The sequence below is a fragment of the Pungitius pungitius genome, chromosome 8 (genome assembly GCF_949316345.1).
Source record: "Pungitius pungitius chromosome 8, fPunPun2.1, whole genome shotgun sequence".
NCBI classification, from domain to species: Eukaryota; Metazoa; Chordata; class Actinopteri; order Perciformes; family Gasterosteidae; genus Pungitius; species Pungitius pungitius.
The window spans coordinates 4,008,299-4,030,660 of NC_084907.1; the positions used below are offsets into that span (position 1 = coordinate 4,008,299).

Below are 22,362 nucleotides of genomic sequence, written 5' to 3' on the forward strand. Positions count from 1 at the left end.
TGGACGAGAAGCCCACTTGAACGTTTATAAAGCCATCAGCTATAACGGGACATTTTATAAGATTGCTACCGGTTGACAAATATATTGTTTTCGAGAAATGGGAGAAAACTTGTTTTGAGTCTCTAATAAATATTCTACGTAAAATATATTATTGATGAAACTAGACAGGCACAACGCAAAGGCCTCTAATTTCTCACACTGTAACTCAATATTCACTTTTACAGTAACAAAGGTTTATTTCAGTAAAATAGTATGAAAGCGTTGAGATGTTTTCAACCAAACCACATTCAACATTACACAGAAATGATGTTTGACATAAATTAGCTCAGACATTCAAAGCACCAACAAAGGTTAGTGACTTTATTAATTCATTAAAAGTTTAAAGGTCACAGGTAGTTTGAAGGCATCGTGGACCGTCAACTGGCAGGACTCTTGATGATTTTTGGATTTAATCTGAATATTGTTTCTTAATTTGTAGGTGTAAATAAACCAATAATATGAGGTTTTAATATTCGGTTATCAGTAAATATAAGGATATAAGGACTCTTCCCTGATTACCAGCTAACAGTGCAGGCAGAAGGTCTGGCCTGAAGGTGAATCTCCTCCTGCAGGTTGTAGGGTCCATTAATATACTACACATAAGAACTGGAGGTGGCCATCGTGACGTCCCCTGTTGTCTCTTGGATTGTGGCCATCTTGAGATACAGTGGCGCCATGTTGCCAGGATCTTACCATACCTTGAATGCGAGGGACTGACGTTCAGACACTGTGTAAGTCTCTGGTAGTGGGAGCGGCCTGTCAATCATAGAAAGCCCCGCCCTAAAGCATGCCATGCCAGGGTATATTTGTCTCTAAGTTGTCCATAATTCACTAAAAGAACATCATGTTATATTTAAGAAGCATTAATCCTAGATATTGAGTCCATAAACTCATGTTTAACATTTTTAGTGAGGGAATAAATCCAGAGATAATTTTCACACAGACTTCTATACAATCACACTTCTTATTGCCTCCAGAGGAGACGCCCCATGCTGTTCAGGAAAGAGGATGCCCGCTTTAAGGCACTCCGATATTGGCTTCACCCAGCAGAACAGGAGGCTCCTGCCTGGTAGAGATCCATCAAGAGGTCAAGTGTCAGGAGTCCAGTGTCAGGTGCCAGAGGTCAGAGATCAGAGGTGACCGAGCTCTCCTGCTGCAGCAGTATGTCAACTGCAGCCTCTACGTCCTCCACCACGTGATTGGGCTCCACCAGGTCCAGCTCCAGCTTCAGGTCTCTGTGACCATGGAACACTGATTCAGTGACAGCTTCACTGCGGTCGCTAGGCAACGGCGAGCGAGGGTTGTAGACACCTGTGCACACCTGTGGACCAAGAGAGTAGCTCTGTTAGCGACAGAATTTATGACATGTTATTATCAGCGGGTCAGTGCGAACTACAAGTGGTCTTGATTTAAGCTTACTGATGCTTCCACGATTTCACTGTGATGTCGCTCTGATGTCACTGCATATCCAGATGTAAAATATTAAAGTGGTGATTTTAAATGAACAAACAAGACAACGTCTTGAAAACCTCTCTTAACATACCAGTATGGAGCGACACTGAGCGGCCGCAGACACCAGCTCCTCCTCCGGCACCGCCATGGTCATTTGACTCCCTGTTCCCTGAGCAACCAGCTTGGTCGTGGTCGCCATAGCAGCGTTTTGCTGACCCAGGTAGCGGTTGTAGAGATTAGCGCCGTAGATGTCGGTCATCAGGTTGTCGCTAGGCAAGAAGAAGAATATTTGGTTGGCCGTTTGGGTAGCAGACATTGTGGCTGGTTGGGTCACTGAACGGGGTTATGGACGCTTTAGTTACCCAGTGATGTACATGATGTTACAAACGGTCTTAGGTACCAAAGAACACAGATGGTGTTATGCACGGTTTAGTTACCCAAAAGCGTAAATGGTGTCATGGACGGTTTAGTTACCCTTGTGGCCTAGATGGTGTTATCAACATTCTAGGTACCACATTATGTAGATGGCGTTATTTGTGATCCAAGTAACCAACAGCATAGTTGGAGTTGTGGGCGGTTTAGTCACCTACATCGTCTCTCACTCTCTCCTCCCACAATCATCCATGTTTTATTAATGTACATCACTAATTAAGCTTCTTTCCGGGAGTTTTTTGTGCTTTCTCGCCTAGCAGGTCTCCGTGGATCATAGTTTCGTGCGGACCCCGGTTCTGACTCCTGGCTCATGGCTCTGCTGACACCTGCTGCTGCCATCACCATTACTTTAAATATGATTCATATTACTGTCATCAAAAACCAACATCTTTCTGCTCTCCCTCCCCACAGAAGCCTCTGTGGATGGTGGTTCGATCTGATGGAGGTTGTCCCTGCAGTGGTCCTGCCGTACACCTCTTCTGCTACTTGCAATTACTTGTATCATCTCTGTTAGAGAAATTGAATGTATTGTACATCTTTTACATTGTTGATTCTGTACACATGACATCCATTGCAGTCTGTCCATCCCGGGAGAGGGATCCCTCCTCTGACGTTCTCCCTAAGGTTTCTTCCCTTTTTTTTCCCATTGAAGGGTTTTTTCATATTTTGGGGAGTTTTTCCTGTGCCGATGTGAGGGTTTCGGGACAGAGGATGTTGCATGTGTACAGACTGTAAAGCCCTCTGAGGCAAATTTGTAATTTGCGATTTTGGGCTATACAAAATAAAATGAATTGAATTGAATCGTAGAAGGTGCAGATTGCGTAATGGACCATGGTGTGTAGGTAACGGTGTTAATGGTGGTTTGCTACCCGATGGCGTAGATGGTGGTGAGTTTGCGGTTGTAGTTCTGCAGCCTCAGAAGTTGTTCAGCGTACTGGTATGTCAGCAGACTGGGTTTCCCAAGCAGTGCTTGGTACTGAAGCTCTCGACCAGTCATCTTCCTGTACACCGACTCCAGACACACCAGGAACATCCCGTGACCAAACCTACGGCAACGAAGCAGGCAGAAACCTGAAGGGCATCGGTGGAAACCTTCATTCGTCATGGAGACGGCACTAGACGAGGACGCCCCACGTGTCAAACTAACTTCCTGTGTGTGGCGGTTACCGTGGTGACGGGGCCTCAGCCATCCACATCAGGTCTATGTTACAGGCGAGGACGGGCAGCTGAGCGGGCACCTGGGGATTGTACGCACAGCCTGGACTGCCATTGGTCAGGAGCACGTCGATCAGCAGCTGCAGGTTTGTCTCCCACCGGATTGGCTCTCCGAACAAGATTATCGCTACAGCGGCCCAGGAAGTGAGTCAGGAGCAATCAACAAAATAAGAGCCAGAAAACATAGATTACATGTCATTTAGTTGACGCTTTGATTTTTGACTTTTACGTTTTTTTAACCTATGGTTGTACATTTTTTTACTTCGACATGGGACATGAAGCAGCCAGGGTTCAAACTGCCAACCCATGCGCCCATTGATATATTGGGGTGTGTCTTTATTATTTTGCCTATTTTGCTGATTGTTCAATCATTTTTATTTTAAATCCTGTTTTTTTAAATGTTTTATTTATGTTTTTGTTTCTTTATACTGTGCCGAAATATCTTTATAACTTTTCCCTTGGTTATATTACAACACTGAGAATATGAAAAAGTAAATAAATATTACGCAAATATAAACTAAAGAATGTCGAAAAGCAGTGTTTTGAGTATTTACTGTGTAGTTAGTTACCTTCTATTTTGGGAAGAGTCTGCAGAGGAGACGACTGAAACAGAAGATTCTTGGATTAATTCGCTGCTTTCAGAGACCTAAAGTCACCTGGTACAGGTACGGTACATACAGGTAGTTTGGGTCTCCTGTTGTGGTCCACCATGTCCAGCAGCGGGTGATGTTCTCGGAGTTGCTCGACGCTCACAACCTTCTGAAAACCCAAACTGGCGATACGGTCAAGAGTTCAAATCATTCAATCTGACATTTTGTCCTGGAGGATTTAAGTTATTGAGACTTTAAAAAACGACAATGTCAATGAGCCTCAGCTGCTATTGAAGAAGAGGCCAAACAAAGTTTGGGTGTGAAGGATACGTTTTGGCGATATCGGTCACTGGTCCCTGTCCAGACACCAGGACGCACTTATCGTGAAAGGCCTTCAACATTTGCAAAGGACTGTGGGAAAGAACCACCTGCTCTGGGGCGATCTACGGAGAGAAAGAGAGATGCTTCCCTTACATGACGTCTTCACCTTCGTCCCACTGTCTTCACCTAAGGCCCATCGTCGCTCCTATCATTGTCACCGACGTCCCATTGTCTTCACCTACCTACTATCACACGGGTGTCCACACCTTTTTTCTAGTGTCTTGGCGATCAACTTATTACCCCCCCTGTCCTATCCTGAACATCTACGTCCCATCGCTACCCTTTACGCTACCATCTTCAACTACATCCTGCCATCTTCGCCTACGTCTCGTCATCGTCACATGCTTCCTGATGTCTTGATCTAATGATCAAAATCACTGTAAATAATTGAGATCAAACAAGATTATAATCTGTAAGAAACACCGAGACATGAACATCTAACTCCTCTCTTGTCTTTCTTGCTCCGTCTCTTCCTCGATGTGTCAAAATCGCTTTGTCTTTCTCAAGCGGTCTTTGCTACCTGGACCTCCAGCAGGTGAGACAGCTGCTGGGCCTTGTGATGTCTCTGGCAGCTTCCTGCATTGGTGACGAAGACGACAGGAAACAAGAAGTTGTTGTTTCGGTCCAGAAGCTTCCGGAATGCTCGTCGTGCGGCAGGAATCAACGAACCGCCACGAAGCAGGACGCCGTCCACGTCGAAAAGGACGCCCGCCTGATGGAGACGAAGACAGGTCCAATAGACACACCGGTGAGAGAGAGAGATTAGCATCTGTCATCCAAGTAATCAGGTGAAGAAGGCAGCCCTTAATGAATAATAATACTAATAATATTATACATAGATATGAAAAAAATCTTATTTCATTACTTCAAACATTTCAAGATTAGAAACTTTGCCTTCAGATAAAAGTCAGATAAAATATTAGTAAAATATAACAATAATGCTACCCAGATGCATGGGGTGTTAATCCAAAAAGACAACTATGTACTGTATATACTGTTTTAACACTTAACATTTAAGGTTATTACTTTTTGATCACTATTTGAGCAGCTCTAATTTGGTCATATTTCTGTAATAACTTTAACAGCCCAAATCCATCAATTTATTATAGTATTAAATCAACATCCACCTTCCAACCAAAGAAAACACATCAAAGTCTGAGAGAATCCTTAAAGCTAATACAACTCGGATGTAATCATCAATTAACTTGTGTCAGAAATGAGATTTTTAGACTTCGCAGACATCTGACCAATATTGTTTTTGCAGTTTAAAGTATTTCAAAATAATGCTATAGAGGTTTTTAATAAACTCTGACATCTGATTTGACTTGTTCTAATCATAATAAATATAATATCGCATGTAGTTCTTTAAAACTTTGTTCTGAAGGTCAAGCTGTTGGAAAGATGATGATGAGCAGCTGAATGGTTGCTGACCAAGTCCGAACCCTGAAAGGTTCATTGGGACGATGAGCAGGTCCCCTTAAGGTAAGTGAGTCCCCTTAAAGTCAGTGGTCCCCATAAGACACACACACACACACTGACCTGTCTGCTGGTCGATATGGATCTGACCGTCTGCTGCAGGAAACCTCGACACCACATGATGCCTGTCTGTCTGTCGAAGACGAGCCTTCTGCTCCCAGTTTAAACTGACTGAGCTGTGACATCATCATGGGGAGGAGCCTCTCTCTCTCTCTCTCTCTCACACACACACACACACACACACACACACACACAGAGTAACGTGCGCTGATTGAATGCAACTGACAGCCTTCTCCTCACATGACAACATGTGCAGCGTTCCGCCATTAATCAGCCGATCACATGCTGCAGAATGCTGCCACCAATCAACCAATCAGCATGCCAGACCCGAAACCACATGAGGAGACGGACAGAGATGCTCTGAGGTGGCTGACGACCGAAGAGGCCCGAAAGACAGGGATAGACAGAGATACAGAGACAGACAGAGAAAGACAGACAGAAACGTCTCGTGTCTCTGGATTTTTCTCCTCAGGTGTTCGTTCTGCTGCATACGTTTTAAAAAGTTAGTGTTTCAGAGTCCTTTGACTTTTTAACAAATCCGTTCTTGTTAAAAAAAAAAATCACGCAGAGAAGGACACACTGTGCTGAAGATCTTTTTTATTAAGAAACAGGTGGGGTAAAAAGAAGAAAAAGACGATATTTACATCAACAGACGGGTTAGTCAGACACAGACGGGTTACAGTCCCAGCAGAGTTTTGGCCGCCTGACTCTGAGCCTGAAGCGTCTCGCTGGCATAACGCTCCAGCAGCTCCATCTTCTTCCTCCTGACCAGAGCCTCCTCCACCTGAGAGATCATTTGCAGGTTAAAAAAACAGTAATTCCACATCAGCTCACGCCGCTGCCTGAAAACAGGGTCATGTGACACGCTGGCCTGTGTTTCAACAACCATTTTACACATCTGGTAAATGTTAACAAGACGAATAACTAGTAACTGCGATATCTCGTGATTTGGGGATTATGAGGTCAGGTCCTGGACATGCAGCACATGTGTGTGTGTGTGTGTGTGGGTGTGTGCGTCTCACCTCTTTCTGTGAGGGAACAGGTACGTGTGCGAGGAAGGTGACATCCCCCTCTTCTCCCCCCTGCTCCTCCCGGCTCTCCTCCTCATCAGGCTGCACAGACGACAAAATGATTTAATCAGTGCGTTCATCTGCAACACGTCTGTCCACAGTTCTACTTTATTCCACAGCTTGTGGGATGGGTTAGGGTTAGTTCACCTCCTCCCTGTGGACCTTGTAGATGCTCTCCTCCTCCTCTTCCTCCTGTGGCTTGTCTCCGGACAGGCGAGCCTCCTTCTCCAGTTTCCACTTCTGCACCGCCTCCACCACAGCTGATCAACACACAACGTTTAGGGTCCCGAATGACTTCTCTCAACATATAAGTGATTGGTGTGTGATGAAATGTTCTCAGGAGTCATTGTTATAATATTTATTTGTGTTGTATAATCTCAATTCATTCATAAGAAAATAATCTCTGTAAATGTAATACATTTATATGCAGGTATGGATGAAAAATAATCAGATGGTATGGATAATTTAAATAATTGAATTACATAATATACATAATGTAATAATCTATAGGCAGCTATAACAAATAATCGAACCGTATAAATAAAGAATAACCAGACCTTGCTTCTCGTACTGAGCCTCCAGAGGCAGCAGCACTCCGTCGTCTTCGTCTCTGTAGCCGTAATACTCTGCGTCCACTTCTTTCATCAGATCCCCCCTCGTCTTCCTCAGCGCCGGGGCAGCTGGGAGTCACATCATCAAAGAGGACCATCAAACAACAGCAAAGTGCCGACTTGATGTAAAAACAGGAAGCGAAGACGAAAGGTCACATACGCTCCTTCTCAAACAGCTCTCTGACTCCGGGCAGGTCTCTGGCCGCTCCGAAGTATTTATACCCTCGGTTTCCCGGAACCTCCTTCCCCTCGTGGTCCAACATCCTCGGACCGACTCGCTGAAAACACAACAAACACGTCAGCACCTCACGAGCGGCTCGTCGCACAACGTCTCACCAACATGGGGTCGACAACACAAATGTTAATTTACCGCGTAGTCCGGTCCTCTCAGCTCTTTGATCCGGAACTCCCAGTGACCTTTCTCCCTCAGCAGCTTGTTGATCTCATCGTTCAGATCCCGAATCTTGAACTCCCCGAGACCGGCTGCAGACAGACGGGTCAGAGACAGACAGGTCAGAGTGTTTACCAGCTGATCTGAGATCTCTCAGTTAACCAATGTTTGTTGTGTTATTCTTTTATAAATATTCACCATTCTGGATCTGAGCCACCTTCTTTGAGATCTCACTGATGATCTGTAAAACACACACACACACATTGGACTGTCTGCTAGTTTGTGATAAAACAGCTGAGATTAAATATTTGACTCTTTAATGAAAAGCTGCAGGAAACTGGTGGACATGAGGGCGAAGGAGACTACGACCAACTCCCAGGGTGCATTTCATCAACGATCACAGCGCATCATGTTTTTGGAAATTAGTTTTGCATGCATTTATAAGCTATCCAACTGGTTTCTTCTCTCCGTAATAGCCGCCAAGGTGTAATGTAGGTGTAGTATCCATTTGTCCGAAGCAAATACCGTAACATGTATAGAAGTGGAGCTAATCCACGAGTTCAAACGATGGACTGTGTACCTGTCTTCTCCATTTCTCTGCTTTCGGAAGTTCATTGCACTCTGATGCCAGAAAAGGTCTCCTCTCCTGCAGACAGGTGAAAACACGTGAATAACAACACCACACAGGTGAACCCAGGTGAATGTAAGCAGAGTAGAACCTGACCTTGACTTTCCCCTCCTCCAGCTGAGCCTGTCTGAACCGAGCCAGAGCCGTCCTGAGAGACACGGCGGAGGGACACAGTTAAAGACAGTAGAACCACACTATAATAAGATTAAGATCTTTTATGAGCTGTAACATGTCAGATCATTAATAAACTCAACATTGAGTTGAACATGGATGTATCAACTGATCTAGAACATCTTTACATTAATGACAGCAGATGTTTAATGGAATGATTAAATATCCAGAAGTAATTGTGTCTGTGTGTAAATATTACATTGAGTATACACAAGAGTACTGTAAATACTTACATGGCCTTCTCGGCGTTACGCGCCTGTGGAAAAGTTATAAAAACACATGTTATTAAATCTGAATTGTAATACAGTCCAGATGATATCTTAATGGTATTTTCATCATTGCCTGATATATATAGTTTGGATAAAAGGTTTTAGTAGATATGATCCATTTAAAGCTGAAGGATCCACTGAGGTGGAACCGAGCAGACTCCTTCCAAACATCTTCACATTCATCTTCAACGACTGTCTGCTAATCGATGGCACTAAGATTTTAACCAATGCACTGTACACTTTTACCCATTTATCATTATTTTGGGAAGCTATATTGTTATAAAAAAATCGGATAAAATACATCAAGTAATAATTCGTAAATCGACAATAGTTTAGGGATACTCAGTTTAATGACTTTAAGAACCCTAAACCAGCTGCATCCGCCTCACACCGGACTCTATTGAGGAATCTGCTGCTAATAAGAGCCCCTCCGTCACAGACATCTTTATTAGTATTATAACCATTTATTTATACATTCATTCATTGGCTTACCATGTCTGCTGCTGCTTGGTATGTACTTTTGAAGAACCCGCTTGTGGAGAAGTCGAAATGAGGGGGGAAACAAAACGAACCACACACGCCGACGCACAAACAGGAAGTAATTCTGTGGCTGCTTCCGGTTCAGTGACGTATGTCCCACCGCGGTACTGCCACCTGCTGGAGGGCGGTAATCACCCGCCTCCACCACGATAATATAAAGTTAAATAAAAATAAACACACAAATATCTAAACCAAAATTAAATACACATAGTGTTATAAAAAGTTGTCGTTAAATTAGTTTAAAAAACAAGAGTTTGTCTCTGCTTCATGTTCCTCTTTTTCTCTTTTTTTTATTATTAAAATATTTTTTATTATTAAAATTACAGTGTGCCGAACAACCAAATGACATTTTTACAGTTTCTCTGAGTGACATACAAAAATTACATTTGGAGAATTTCTCGTGACCTAAAATTGTGTTATTATTTTATTATTTTTTCTTTTCATCGGCGAGGGTCTGATCCATAAGCAGCAAAATGCACCTTGAATTCTTGAATCAATGTTGCTGTTGTTGTCTGGTGTGATCTAAGAGGTGGCCTCGATGGTGCACTCCTTGGCCATGTGACCCGTCTTCCCACAGTTATAGCAGTTCAACTCTGAACCCTTGCTGCAGGGCACGGCAACATGGCCGATCCCCCCACACCTGCAGTAAACACATGCACTGTTTACTGTTTACTCGTAGCATAACTTTACCTGCAGCATTTGACCTTCTCACAGCGTTTCTGGATGTGTCCAAAGGCACCACAGCACCGCAATTCTTAAAATTAAAAAAAAGTTGGAAATATGTACAAAAGTTTTTTTTAAAGTAAATAGAAATTTAAAAAGTAAAGTATAAAAACTTTTAATATAAATATCCCCCAAAAATAAGACAAAATAATATATAGATAAAACATTTGGATTCATATCCGCCAAACAAACCCTCAGCGGCAGGTTTATGGGTCACTGATTACAAAAGGGAGATATGAAAGCCGTCAAAGGTCACCGACCGTCACAAAGACGGCGACCGAGAGAGAATCGACCAGCGAGCTTCAACGGCTCGCCTGAGAATAACCGATCTGCTTCAGGAAACAAGAGCCAGACCCTCGTGGATTGAGATGAAGAGTCAATAAAGAGGAGTAAAACACTCTCACGGACAAGGTGAGTTTCAGCTTCACTCATCTCAGGTTTATAACAAGTAATATTGACAAGGAATCAAAAAAATCCAAACAAATAAGATTAGCTTGTAAAATAACTGGTCTGAGTGTGACGACTTTCAGTTGTAAGTTATATGCACAACTTTAGAATCTGTTCAGAAAAAAGGAAGTAAATGAACCAGTAGGTGCTCTGCTGGTTCTCCTGCTGGTTCTTCTGTCGGCTCTCCTCAAGGTTTCCCTCTGATGGTTCTCTTTGATGGTGGCGCACAGAGTAGTGCAGTGCGCTGGGGGCTGCAAGGTTGGTGGTTCAAATCCCGGCTGCCCCATGTGCCATGTCGAAGTGTCCCTGAGTAAGACACCTAACCCCTAATTGTTTCCCAGGCAAAAATGTAATGCATGGGTTATAATGCAATGTAAGTCGCTTTGGATAAAAGCGTCAGCTAAATAACATGTAATGTATTTCACACTGATGGTTTTGCTCAGGGTTTCACTCAGTTAGTTCTCCTCAAGGTTCCATTCTGATGGTTCTCCTCAAGGTTTCACTCTGATGGTCGCCCCATAGGTTCTCCTCCTGGTTGGCCATGCTGGGGGGAACGAGAACCATCAGTGGATGTTGCAGGATTAAGCTCCAGCAGCCCCGTCACTCCTCCTTTTCCTCCGTTCCCCCTCCCCCTGAGCTCCTCAGACTCCATTACCCAGCAGGCATTGAGAGCAGGAAGTACAAGGCGGCCCAGGAGGCCCAGCCGCCGATGCCCTCGGCTCAGATCAACCGCATCTTGAAGGTGATTAAGATCTACAGATCAAGGTGTCAATCTAACAACCAGTTGGGCCACAGATCTCTCCCTCCTCTGATCTTAGGCGAATGAATTTGGCCACACCCTGCCCAGAGGCCCCGCCTCCCATGGCGTTCTGGGTTTCCACAGCAACATGCTGCCATCCAACCATCCCGGCGAGGACCGCCGGAGCAGCGCCACCTGCCTGCCGGGCCGCGGGGGCGTCATGTTCGGCGTGTTCGACGGCCACGCCGGGGCGGCGTGCGCCCACGCCGTCAGCCAGAGGCTCTTCTACTACATCGCCGTGGCAACGCTGCCGCTGAGGACGCTGGCGGAGCTCGAACGGGCGGTGGAGGAAGAGCGGGCCGTGCAGCCGCTCCTGCAGTGGCACAAACACCCTCGAGACCACAACTGCCCCGACGGCGCTGCCATCTCCTTCCAAAGCCTCCGCAACTACTGGCAGGAGCGACTGGAGGAGGAGGAGGAGGAGGAGGAGGAAGAGGTAGGGCTCGACAGGAAGACAAATACCGGACCAGGTGGTCCTATAACTAGGTTGTCATCACCTGTCTTCTGTCTGAGTAGCTGCATGGCGGCTGCAGGGTGACATCAGCGCTGGTCAGCGCTTTCCTTCGCCTGGACTACGACCTGTCCGTGGAGGCCCAGGTGCACATGTCCATGTCTTCCACCAGGTGCTCATTCCGTGCTCAAACTCACATGTCACATGTTTCTTTCACTCCGTTTGGCCCTCCCGTTTTCCGTGGGCCGCTTCCGACCTCAGTGACCAGGTGAACCGTGGCCCTCTTGTCCACAGACGGGTGTCCCTCCCCGAGGAGGCTGTGTCTCCGCCCAGCCCCCTGCGGGTGGCGCTCTCCGGCTGCACGGCTTGCGTGGCCCACGTGTCCAAGGGGGTCCTGCACGTGGCCAACCTGGGCGACAGCCGGGCCGTGCTGGGCGTCAGGGAGCCCGACGGGACTTGGTCGGCGGTCAGCCTCAGCAGCGACCACAACGCGGAGAACCCGGACGAGCTGCAAAGGATTCTGGGGGAACACCCGCTGTCCGAGCGACGGACGGCGGTCCGTCACGACCGCCTGCTCGGCCTGCTGCTGCCCTTCAGGGCCTTCGGGGACGTCCGGTTCAAGTGGAGCGCCGAGACGCTGCGTCGGGTCTACGAAACGCGGCCGGAGGTCCGGAGGACGCCGCCGCCGCCGCACTACTTGACCCCGCCTTACCTGAGCGCCCGGCCGGAGGTCACGCGACACCGCATCACGCCCGGAGACAGGTTCCTGGTGCTGGCGACGGACGGACTGTGGGAGCTGATGCACCGACAGACAGTGGTCCAGCTGGTGGGTGAACATTTGACAGGTGGGCAACATTAAGAGCAAAATGACTGCTTTCATCTTTCACTTTTTGTGTATATAATGACAGCAAAGCGAAATGTTGCATAATAGAAGCAGTTGAACTGGCATTTAAAGGGTAAAGAATGAAAGCACTTACATGGTAAACACAGGGGATATATAAATGCTGAAAGCAGTTGAAGTGAATGACAGCAGTTGACGTTTAAATTATGAAAGTCGTTAAAAAGCAAATTAACAGTAATTGAAGTACCTGTAGGGTAACAGTAGGTGAAGTGTAAATGATAAACGCAGCTAGTGGCATCGTTTTTATTTTTGACGCTCAGGCCTTCAGCAGCAGAGACCCATAAGTCTCGGCGCGGGCACAACACTGGGCGCCATGCAGGGCCTCCTGCTAGAGAGGAAGGGGCGGGGTCTGTCAGTGCTGGAGGACCAGAACGCCGCCACCCACCTGCTCCGTCACGCCCTGGGGGACGACGGGTACGGGACAGTGGCTCCAAACCGGCTGGCCAAGATGCTGAGTCTGCCGGCAGAGCTGGCCCGGAGGTACCGCGATGACATCACCATCACGGTCATCCACCTGAACGAGCCGGAGCTTTGAGTCTGAAGTTTACCTGGCAGGTGATAAATTAGTAACTCTGGTTTTTAAATGAAGAGTTGTTACATGCTTGTTTGTCCTGTCTGTTGCCCTTTGTTTCTCCTATCTTTAAATAATAAAGTTTTGTTTAAAGTCAAGGGTCTTTATTCCAGTCATTTGCACAACAATTATCAGTGGTTGGAAATAAAGGAAGGGTACTTCCTTATTTGATGTGCTTAACCTTTATTCCAGTTACTACAGCTGATGCAGTGTTCAGACCCTCACATGGGTTCTCAGTTATAGATTTAACCAATTATACGGATTTAACCAATTATTTTGGAGCTCTAATAGGATGAAGCTGTAAACCAACGTTTTTAAGAACAAATTCCGATAATTATTTCTCATCATTTTTATTTCTTATAACATTGCAGGAAACGTGAAAATGATACACTGTATAAAATATAAATATATCACATATCAAACTATATTTTCAGCTTCACATGCGGTTGAATGCAATGGTTACAAAGTTAACATGATGTTGCAATATTAAATCAGACCACGAGGAGGAAAGCTGTCGTATGAATTAGTTAAAAGTGTCCACAGCATCTTTCATTAATGCCAATTCATTTTTTCGAAACTGGAATCTTTAAAAAGTAACTTCACAGACTTAACTGAGTCCAGCTATTTGTTTACTTCAGTATAAAACTGGAAACAATGCTAAGAAAAAAAAATCTTTAAATTTCTGGGCGGAGCTTGTGAAGAATGCAACATTCTGAGTGAGCATAATACAAAAAGGACGCAGCAGCTGACAGTGAATTCAAAATAAAATTTAATAAAGGATTTTACAAAATCAAATTCTTAGAAAACACCTCAATAGCAAACGGCTCCAAACCAACCAATCGGCTGACATCATCATCATCAGTCGGCCTCCTCACAGCTCACAGAGCTCAATCATTGGACGATACACAAAACAGGCCACGCCCAGAAATTCTAATGAGAATGAACAGGAAGTAAAACAGGAAGAAGAGGAAAAAACAGCGTCCTTCCTCTCGGACCTGATAAACAGAAGTGAAACTGACTCGTCTGTGTCGTCCAATAGGAGAGGAGGATATCCAAAAGTCCAATGTCCAACCCGAGGGGAGATTCGTTGGAGAGTCACCGTCGCTGGGGAAGGGCCAGCTGCACTGAGTTGGTGGCAGAGTCCGGGAACAGGTTATGGTAGGTGGGCAACGGGACGTAAGCTGCTGTGATCATCTTACCTGAAAAACAACAGATGAGGCGTCACAGCTGCTCTTTGATTGGTCCACGGCACAGAGATCAGGTTTAACGCGACAGGAGTTCTTACCAGCAAAATACCGTCCGTGTAGAGCGTTAACTGCAGCCGTAGCAGCAGGGATCGAAGGACACTTCACGTAAACGTTTCCCTGGAAACATGCAAAGGCCAAAAGGTCAAACATTACAGGTTTCAGTGTGACAGACACGAATAGACACAAAACTACAGATAAGAACCCGAAACAGGGTTATTATTCAAAGAGAAACCAGTTGAATGTTGAACTTAAATTAAACCAGATAACTGAGAAGTGAAAACATGTCAGTCTCTAGAAAGTAGACGGCCTTGCGTTACAAACGGTTGGGTTAGAGGTCACGCGTACCTCCGCAGAGTTCTTGTCGATGTAGATGTGAACAACTCCCCCGTGCTTGTTGCACTCCTCGATGACATCGTGCTGGATATCCAACTCCCAACCAGGAGGATCCTCACTGAAACCCACAACAAGGCATTGAACGTTAATTAAAACATTTAACACACAAAGCGTGAGCCTTTTGGGGTTTAAAAAGTTGGAAGCAGACAGGTAGGGACACAGACAGGTGTACTCACCAGCTGGGGTGGAACATGTTGGACAGCTGGAAGCAGTGAGTGGCGAGCGGGTGAGAGGGAACACTCTGAGCAGAAGAGTGCATGTTGATGTTCGGATTCATGGCAGCTGAAACGCACATGTAGACATTTAGACACATCATCTGTCTCGGCTCGGCTGGTTTCAATAGAGACGAGTGCACGTGAGCGTACCTGACACGGCAGCCATGGCTCCCATAGCGATCACTCCGCTCATCTGCAGAGCCTGCTGAGCGGCGGGAGGCATCTGTAGACCAGTACCTGCCCACAGGTGAACCACACACAAGCAGATTGAAGGTGGATGCTGCAGGCGGATGTCTGCAGTAGGGCTTTATGCATAATTTAGAGTCTCACCCTCAGCGAGCCGGGCCATCAGCTGCAGGCGTCCGGTGGTCCCGAGGTCAATGCCGCTGCGCTCCAGCTCGTCGCTGTCCAGGAAGGAGGCAAAGGCGTCGGTCCGCTCTGTCACATTACCCACCTTCATGGGTCGACCAGCCAGCTCAAAGCCGTTCAGCTGATCCAGGGCTTTCTTGGCGCACTCCGCATCTGCAAACTGATGGACAGTCAACCAGATAGAGAGAGAGACACAGTGAGGTGAAGGGACAGGTGAGGGGAGACCAGTGATTGAAGGTGAAGACAAAAACACTCACAGTGATGAAGCCGTAGCCTTTAGACTGTCGAGTGTCACTGTCCATCATCAGCTGGATGCTCTCAATCTGTTAAGACAAAAACCCTCTTAAGCTCAGACTGTACCTGCATGCTTGTGTCTGTGTGAGGACTATACAATGGTGTCCTACCCGTCCAAATGGCTCAAAAATTCCTCTCAGCATCTCCTCTGTGATGTTGAAGTGCAGAGAGCCGACGTACAGCCTCATCGGTCCCGATGATCCCTTCTGCAGGTTGTTGGCTGCGGCCGCTGCTGCGGCTGCTCGGTTCTTTTCCGCCTGCACACACACACGGGGGGAACTTAGACTTTGGTTTTATTGAAACATAAATGCATACCTGAAATCTCACCTCTATATTTCAACCCATCGTAAGCATTTAGGAGCAATAAGCTGCTGTGAAATTTGCAAAGGCTTCTTCCTTTGTGTGTGTGTGCGCGCATATGTGTGTCTTTACCTGCGAGGCCTGAACAATGATGGGAACTCCCAGCAGCCTTTGCCCAGTCAGCCCAATGGCCAGTGGGACGGAGTTGGTCTCCACAAACTCTATGTAGGCGATGCCCTTGGACTTGCGGGAGTTCCTGTCCGAAATCATCCTCACATCCCGAACCTGTGGGGGCAGCAATGCAGCCGTTACTACAACTGACAGTCGAGACGTCAAGATAAAATGAAAGTGACTAAACATCTAGATCTCAAACTGGTTGCACTTTGAATTTCTAGCAGGCTTTGAGAGTAAAAAAAGTAAAGGAAGACATTTTCACCTGCTCAGTCAAAAACAACATTGGCTTTTATTGTGAAGCAGCAGTGTTTACCTTCCCCACAGCAGAAAAGAAATCCTCCAGGTCCCGGGGTCTTATCCTGGCGGCTAGCTGCATGCAGAAGACCGTGCGCGCATCACGCTCCTCTGGAGTCAGGTTATCCATGGGTGGCCTACATACACACAGTCTCACTAAATTCTGCACGTTTTGTTGTTTTTTCCCTAATGTTAGGGTAACAAACTTACCTGATTGGACTCTTCTCCTTCCTGACGGGACTCTTAGTCTTTGAACGCCTGCGTCTGAAATCAAACAGCGACACAGTCAGAACCGTAAATATATAAATATTCATCTTTATTTATCTGTCCTTTCATTGCTTAATAATTTGTACGATTGACAAATGTGTTCTCATTCTACATAAATGTTTTTTGGGAGGTTATTGTGGTTGTATCAATCGGGTTCATGGTGCCGTTAGATTGCAGCCCCATTGATCCCTTTCCGTGCAGGAGAGAAAACATCACAATCATTTCAATGTAGTACATGTAGAACTACTCACTGCTGGTGGTGGTCCCTGTAGCGCCCCCCCCTCTCCCTGCTGCTGCGACGCTCTCTGCTACGGCTTCTCCTCTTCTCTCTGCTGCGGCTGCGTTTGCGCTCGCGGCTCCGGCTGCGCTTCTTCTCATGGCTGCGCTTCTTCTCCCGGCTGCGCTTCTTCCTGCAGGACACAAGGCGGCCAATCAGAGCGATTGCCAGACAGCAGTAGGAAGAGCAAAAAGGACTATTGGCAGACAGATAGGCGTCTTTACCTCTTGGGGCGTTCCTCTTGTCCATTGGGGCTTGGGTTCTTGGAGTCCTCCTAAGCTCAAAAGAGAACAGAATGAAGAGGCAAAATACAAGCTACGCAAGGAGCAGTGAAGGCCCGAAGGGACCACGTTCTGACGGGAGGACAAGTAAAGACCCGAAGGGACCTCGTTCTGATGCGGTTCTTTGTGAGAACAGTAGAGACCACCGGAGTCTCAGAACCGAGGAGGCCAGACTGAGTCTCACCTTTGTGTACGGAGCATCCAGCATCGCCTCGATGTCCAGGTCATCGGCCATCCTGCTGCTGGTCTGCACACAAACAACGATTATATAAAAAGATAACGTTATTTTAACCATGTGTAGCTTTGTAAACGTACAATATATCGGTAAAGTCAATAACCGTTCAATGAAAACAAAAAGATATTTGCTCGTCTGTCTACTTTGACTAAAGCTAACAGCGCCACAATACAATTAATAAGCTAGCTTCGCGGTGCTTTGATACTGGTAATATTTTGACTAGCCTACCAGTTGTACAGCTCGGACGTCGAAGTTAAATTAGCTAGACACACGTCGCATGGTGTCTTAATAAAACCCCGTTTATCTCCCGTTAACGTGAGCGCGTACGTCCGGCGTGCGTTGACCTCAATCGGCTCGGCATCAGGTTAACAACACCGGAGCTAAAGGCTAACCGTTAGCTGCTAGCTTAACAGGAGAACGTGGAACAAGGAGCCGGTATTAACGGTTCCGGTATCTCACGTTACCGACGGAGCACCGCCAGAGCAGCACGGGTTCCTACCTGGATTCACAGCGCTACGGGAAGTGATCACAAAGAAATTGGATGGCTAACAGTCGCTTCTCAATCTTTGCCCTCGCTACGACACGCAGCAGTTAAAACTAAATGGCGCTGTAGAGAGCTCCGCTGTTATCGCGAGATCTCTCGTACGAGAGCTCACAACAAAACACTGTTCGCTTCTGACTGGGTCCGTAGCTACGGAAGCCGATTTCTGCCAGTGTTGTGAGGAAGTCAGTCATAAGTAGGAGATGGTTAGCTATAATATTGATAATGACATATATAATATATATATAATGACATAGTACGTCATAATGACTATCGATATCATCATATTTATATTATAATTCGTCATTATAAAACACTAAATTCGCAGTTATATTCGTGAGATGTGTTGAGGTATCTTTATTTTTTCAGAGCGGCAATAAGGTGAGTCCATAACCGTCAGCCTGGAACATCAAGACCTTGATAATTGTTATTTGAAGATCCAGTTTCTATAATAATCACATTGAGTTTTTGATCTAATATTTTTACTTAATTTTTTCGGGCAGCACAAACATCTTCACCTCATTCAAAAAGAGAAGAAAGAAGTAGATTAACCCTCGGGGACTAATGCCCAGATCAGACCCCGGGAACATCAGAGACGAAACTCTTTGAATCATTATTTTTTTATTGTTCAAGTAACACAATATGAATCCGCACCACTCTCTCATACTGTGTTTAGGAACACTGACTTCCCGTTTCTGACTCTTTAACGACATAAAAAAATATATCTTTAGCAGTCTCTTTGGGACGTCACACGGTGACAAGATCAAGACTCCTGACAGCCAATCAGACGTCGTCCTGCTCCGCTCGCTCTTTGGAGGAAACCCATCTGTTGACGATTACTTCCTGTTGATAGAAACAACCTTTATTTTCAATTTCCTTATTTGTTTGATTAAACGTCATCATGGATGGTATTTATACTTTACTTTGAGATATAACACTTATATTGCAGTGATATGTCATTATATTTAATATCAATGAATAATTTGACTAATGTAATAGCTGTTGTTTCCTGTAATATACCTGAACCTTCAGTCTGCCCAGACACACAGGTGAGTCCAGCTCGGCTTCCGATAGGTTGGCTGGATAGATAATGTAACACAACATCAGTTCCTGTAAAACAAACAAATAAATAAAACCCCGGAATCAAATCGAACCGGCAATGACGTCTGTCGGCTCGTTACCTTGGAGACGTTGGAGGTTATCCTGCTGAGAGCGGCGAGGGAACGCCACGAAAACGGACGCAATGCTGAGCCCCTGAACGTATCATCAGTCCGCTCAATTACAACCGAATAACTACAAGAAGAGGAGAGGGAAGATTTGTGAAGATGAGAACATTTCTGTAAAGGACATTTTTTTAGAAAAGCGCATCTAAAGTGAAAAACAAACATTTCCCGCAAAGTAAAAAAGACCATCCTCTTTTTCTCAGACTTGGTTTACAGGAACCATGAACCCCAAAAATGATTGCAACAAGATATTTTGCAAAATTGTATTCATTTTGTTTACATTTTGTGCGTGTGCATGTTACCTCGCGTGGTAGAACGGTGGTCCTTTCCTATACAACACTGAAAACACACACAAAAGGGAATTCTGTAAATACTACTGTGCTTGACAGCCGTCAATCATGTGTTCAAGTTCTTTATTTTTACAGGGATACTGTGTACCGGCGTGTGTGTGTGTGTGTCTTACTGAGGTCCACACCGTACTTGGCCCCGCCCCCTACTTTAGGGACCCACCCCCTGCTTCGACAGTGCTGATAGGCTGCGAAAGAGCTGACAAAGTCAGGCCGCAGGGAGCGGAACCTTCTCCACAGCTGGATGATTGATAGGGGCTCCTGACCAATCACAAAAGAGGGAAATGGGTGACGTCTTTAAATCACCATGACAGGGAGTTTTGTTTGGTATTTATTTTTACTTATAAAATGTAGAAACAGGAGGCCAAACAAAAATTGATTATTTCTGACATACAGAGGGATAGTCACCTGCTTCAGGTAGACAGACAGGCAGCCCAGACTGTAGACCAGGAAGAATGCCTGCAGGTACAGACAAACAGACAGCTGATGAAGAGCAGTGAAGAGGCCCCGCCCCCTCCCTGCTCGCCAGGCGGATCACAGGTAATCCACGGCTGATCTATAACGTGACTAGTGAACAGTTCGCAGAACCACCCGTTTATAAGAGGCTTTGAAGGACACAAGTCAGACCACTGTCTGAATCTGTCCGCTGCTGAGGCTCATGGGTAACGTAGTGTTTAGAGAGAGAAACAAGCTGAAACAAAACGTGTAAGTGTTGGTGTGTTACCTCCTCTAGACTGAGTTGCAGGTATTCAGTAAGAGAGAAAGGAGTCCGGCGGACCTCCCTCACCCCCCCACATACCTGCAGACACCACACACACACACACACACAGATCATACACAACAACAACTTCGGTCTTTAATGGAATTGTTGCCCTTGTTGAAAGGAATTCCTAAAAAGTTAGGTCAAAAACTGTCAGACGCAAGACCACAATGAATCCAAAAGTCTAAAGACTCACCTCACTGTCAGAGACCACTAGAACAAAACCAGGGCCGGGAACCAAGGGATCCACATCAGAGTCTGAGTCAGAGTTAAGGTCAGGGTCTACTTCCTGGTCTGAGCTGAGATCAGGATATGGGTCTAGTTCCTGGTCTGAGCTGGCATCAGGATCAGGGTCCAAGTTCTGGTCTGAGCTGGCATCAGGATCCAAGTTCTGGTCTGAACTGGCATCAGGATCAGGCTCCAAGTTCTGGTCTGAACTAGGATCAGGGTCTGAGCTGGGATTAGGATCAGGGTCAGAGTCATGGTCATGGTTCTGGTCTGAGTCGGGATCAGAGTTGTGGTTCTGCCGGTCCAACCTGAAATATTACATTACATTACATGCAATTTAGGTGAAGAGAGATAATCTGTTTTCATATATAAAGAAGTGAAATTGACGGTCAGACTCATCTGGACAACAATCGTGTTTATCCCTTTTTCAGCCACTCTACCTGCAGCTTCTTTTGGCTTTAGGACCGACCCCTGACCCTGACCTCTTTGCACGAGGACAGGCTCCCCCATTTGGGCCTGCCTCCTCCCCTCGGCTCATCTCCTTCCTCACATCCTCCATCTCTACTGGCCGTGAAAGGCTGAGCAGGGTTTGATTGACAGCATCTTCATCCAATCCCTGAGCAGAGAGTGCGGAACCGGCCCACCTGAGAAGCTCTTCGTATCTGCAAGAGAAGATTTTAGATTTTCGATCAGTTTTGTTTTTTCATGAGATAAATAGGAGATTACGTGTGAATGGACAGGATGTGATGTCACTCACCTGGAGCGTGAAATGACGGGAAGGAACAAACCTTCGTATTCTGTAAAAAAATAAAACAAGTTGTCATTGCAATGAAGAGTACTGATTGGGCCATGAGGTCGTGGTGTGGGTGGGAACTCACGTTCCCATTGGTAAGAGATGCTGTGGTCTGGTCTCGCTCTGGACAAGACCCCTTTACCAAAGTAACCCTGGATTAAGACAAGACGTGAGCTGATTCATGTGGGTTACATGACGTGTTTAAGTGACATGGACTAACCCAGACCTGGTTTAAGTGACATGTCATGTGAACCCACATCTTACCCAGACTTAGTTTAAGTGACATGGACTAACTCAGACCTGGTTTCATGCTATGTGGACTAACTCAGACCTGGTTTCATGCTATGTGGACTAACTTAGACCTGGTTTCATGCTATGTGGACTAACTCAGACCTGGTTTCATGCTATGTGGACTAACTCAGACCTGGTTGTAGATGCTCTGTATGTGGTCCGGATGACGGACCAGCACATGTTGGTTGAGGAGCTCCGCCCGGAAGTGGCTCCTCTCTCCCGGACTGCGGCTCACAGGGAGCGGAGCCACGTACTCCTCCTGCACGCGTGTGCGCCTCCGCGGTGCGCGAAACTCCGCCTGCATGGCCCGGTCCGGCCCAGAGGGACCAGTAGTCCTCCACCGGCTCCGGACTCAGCCTGTGTCGCTCGTTGGCTGCTCAACGAACGCTGCTGTCTGACTTTCGCTCTTCATTCATTCTCCAACTCCCTGGTCGGATTTGTTTTGCTGCGGGACGCTGCGGTGTCACCGAATATTTGTCCGGTAGGACCCGCAGGCCCCATTACGATAGTTCCTCTTTCGGTAAACTTGCTGTTTATACTTTTAAAGAAAAATCTCACATTAGTTCAAATTAAATTCCTTAAAAGTACTTACAGAAGAGAAAAAACCCTTTTTATA

General features: G+C 46.1%; 5 protein-coding genes across 7 annotated transcripts; 1 reads left to right on the plus strand and 4 right to left on the minus strand.

The window, feature by feature from the left end:
• Positions 1–1,162: 1,162 nt before the first annotated feature.
• On the minus strand, positions 1,163–5,747 carry zgc:77375 (uncharacterized protein LOC402927 homolog). Its single transcript, XM_037490525.2, has 9 exons — positions 5,649–5,747; positions 4,630–4,821; positions 4,059–4,171; positions 3,817–3,910; positions 3,708–3,741; positions 3,091–3,265; positions 2,793–2,969; positions 1,583–1,760; positions 1,163–1,360 (listed from the first exon to the last, which is right to left on the minus strand). The coding sequence occupies exons 1-9, from the start codon at positions 5,703–5,705 to the stop codon at positions 1,163–1,165; spliced, it is 1,218 nt and encodes a 405-aa protein (XP_037346422.1). The 5' UTR covers positions 5,706–5,747.
• Positions 5,748–6,203: 456 nt separating this feature from the next.
• isy1 (ISY1 splicing factor homolog) lies at positions 6,204–9,420 on the minus strand. The gene is made up of 11 exons (XM_037490737.2): positions 9,278–9,420; positions 8,750–8,772; positions 8,442–8,493; positions 8,298–8,363; positions 7,916–7,958; positions 7,697–7,809; positions 7,487–7,604; positions 7,273–7,395; positions 6,863–6,975; positions 6,668–6,757; positions 6,204–6,429 (listed from the first exon to the last, which is right to left on the minus strand). The coding sequence occupies exons 1-11, from the start codon at positions 9,278–9,280 to the stop codon at positions 6,322–6,324; spliced, it is 852 nt and encodes a 283-aa protein (XP_037346634.2). The 5' UTR covers positions 9,281–9,420; the 3' UTR covers positions 6,204–6,321.
• Positions 9,421–10,187: 767 nt separating this feature from the next.
• On the plus strand, positions 10,188–13,274 carry LOC119229409 (pyruvate dehydrogenase [acetyl-transferring]-phosphatase 1, mitochondrial-like). 2 transcript variants are annotated; one of them, XM_037489703.2, is made up of 6 exons: positions 10,188–10,459; positions 10,992–11,237; positions 11,314–11,730; positions 11,811–11,917; positions 12,040–12,590; positions 12,907–13,274. In XM_037489703.2, the coding sequence occupies exons 2-6, from the start codon at positions 11,037–11,039 to the stop codon at positions 13,179–13,181; spliced, it is 1,551 nt and encodes a 516-aa protein (XP_037345600.2). In that variant the 5' UTR covers positions 10,188–10,459; positions 10,992–11,036; the 3' UTR covers positions 13,182–13,274. The 2 variants fall into 2 exon arrangements, with proteins under 2 accessions (XP_037345600.2, XP_037345599.2); XM_037489702.2 differs by having other exon boundaries at positions 11,018–11,237.
• Positions 13,275–13,969: 695 nt separating this feature from the next.
• On the minus strand, positions 13,970–18,219 carry LOC119193907 (RNA-binding protein 39-like). 2 transcript variants are annotated; one of them, XM_037447818.2, is made up of 15 exons: positions 18,063–18,219; positions 17,513–17,575; positions 17,272–17,321; positions 17,022–17,180; positions 16,714–16,767; positions 16,523–16,640; positions 16,168–16,320; positions 15,846–15,992; positions 15,699–15,764; positions 15,403–15,601; positions 15,223–15,309; positions 15,034–15,139; positions 14,810–14,915; positions 14,503–14,581; positions 13,970–14,416 (listed from the first exon to the last, which is right to left on the minus strand). In XM_037447818.2, the coding sequence occupies exons 2-15, from the start codon at positions 17,561–17,563 to the stop codon at positions 14,313–14,315; spliced, it is 1,479 nt and encodes a 492-aa protein (XP_037303715.2). In that variant the 5' UTR covers positions 17,564–17,575; positions 18,063–18,219; the 3' UTR covers positions 13,970–14,312. The 2 variants fall into 2 exon arrangements, with proteins under 2 accessions (XP_037303715.2, XP_037303716.2); XM_037447819.2 differs by lacking the exon at positions 18,063–18,219 and adding an exon at positions 17,792–17,962.
• Positions 18,220–18,359: 140 nt separating this feature from the next.
• On the minus strand, positions 18,360–22,229 carry tsen2 (TSEN2 tRNA splicing endonuclease subunit). The gene is made up of 12 exons (XM_037447820.2): positions 21,880–22,229; positions 21,541–21,607; positions 21,420–21,459; positions 21,103–21,324; positions 20,631–20,970; positions 20,399–20,473; positions 20,083–20,133; positions 19,791–19,935; positions 19,630–19,666; positions 19,286–19,397; positions 19,125–19,214; positions 18,360–18,947 (listed from the first exon to the last, which is right to left on the minus strand). Exons 1-12 carry the CDS (start codon positions 22,048–22,050, stop codon positions 18,888–18,890), a joined length of 1,410 nt encoding a protein of 469 aa, XP_037303717.2. The 5' UTR covers positions 22,051–22,229; the 3' UTR covers positions 18,360–18,887.
• Between the last annotated feature and the right edge of the window lie 133 nt (positions 22,230–22,362).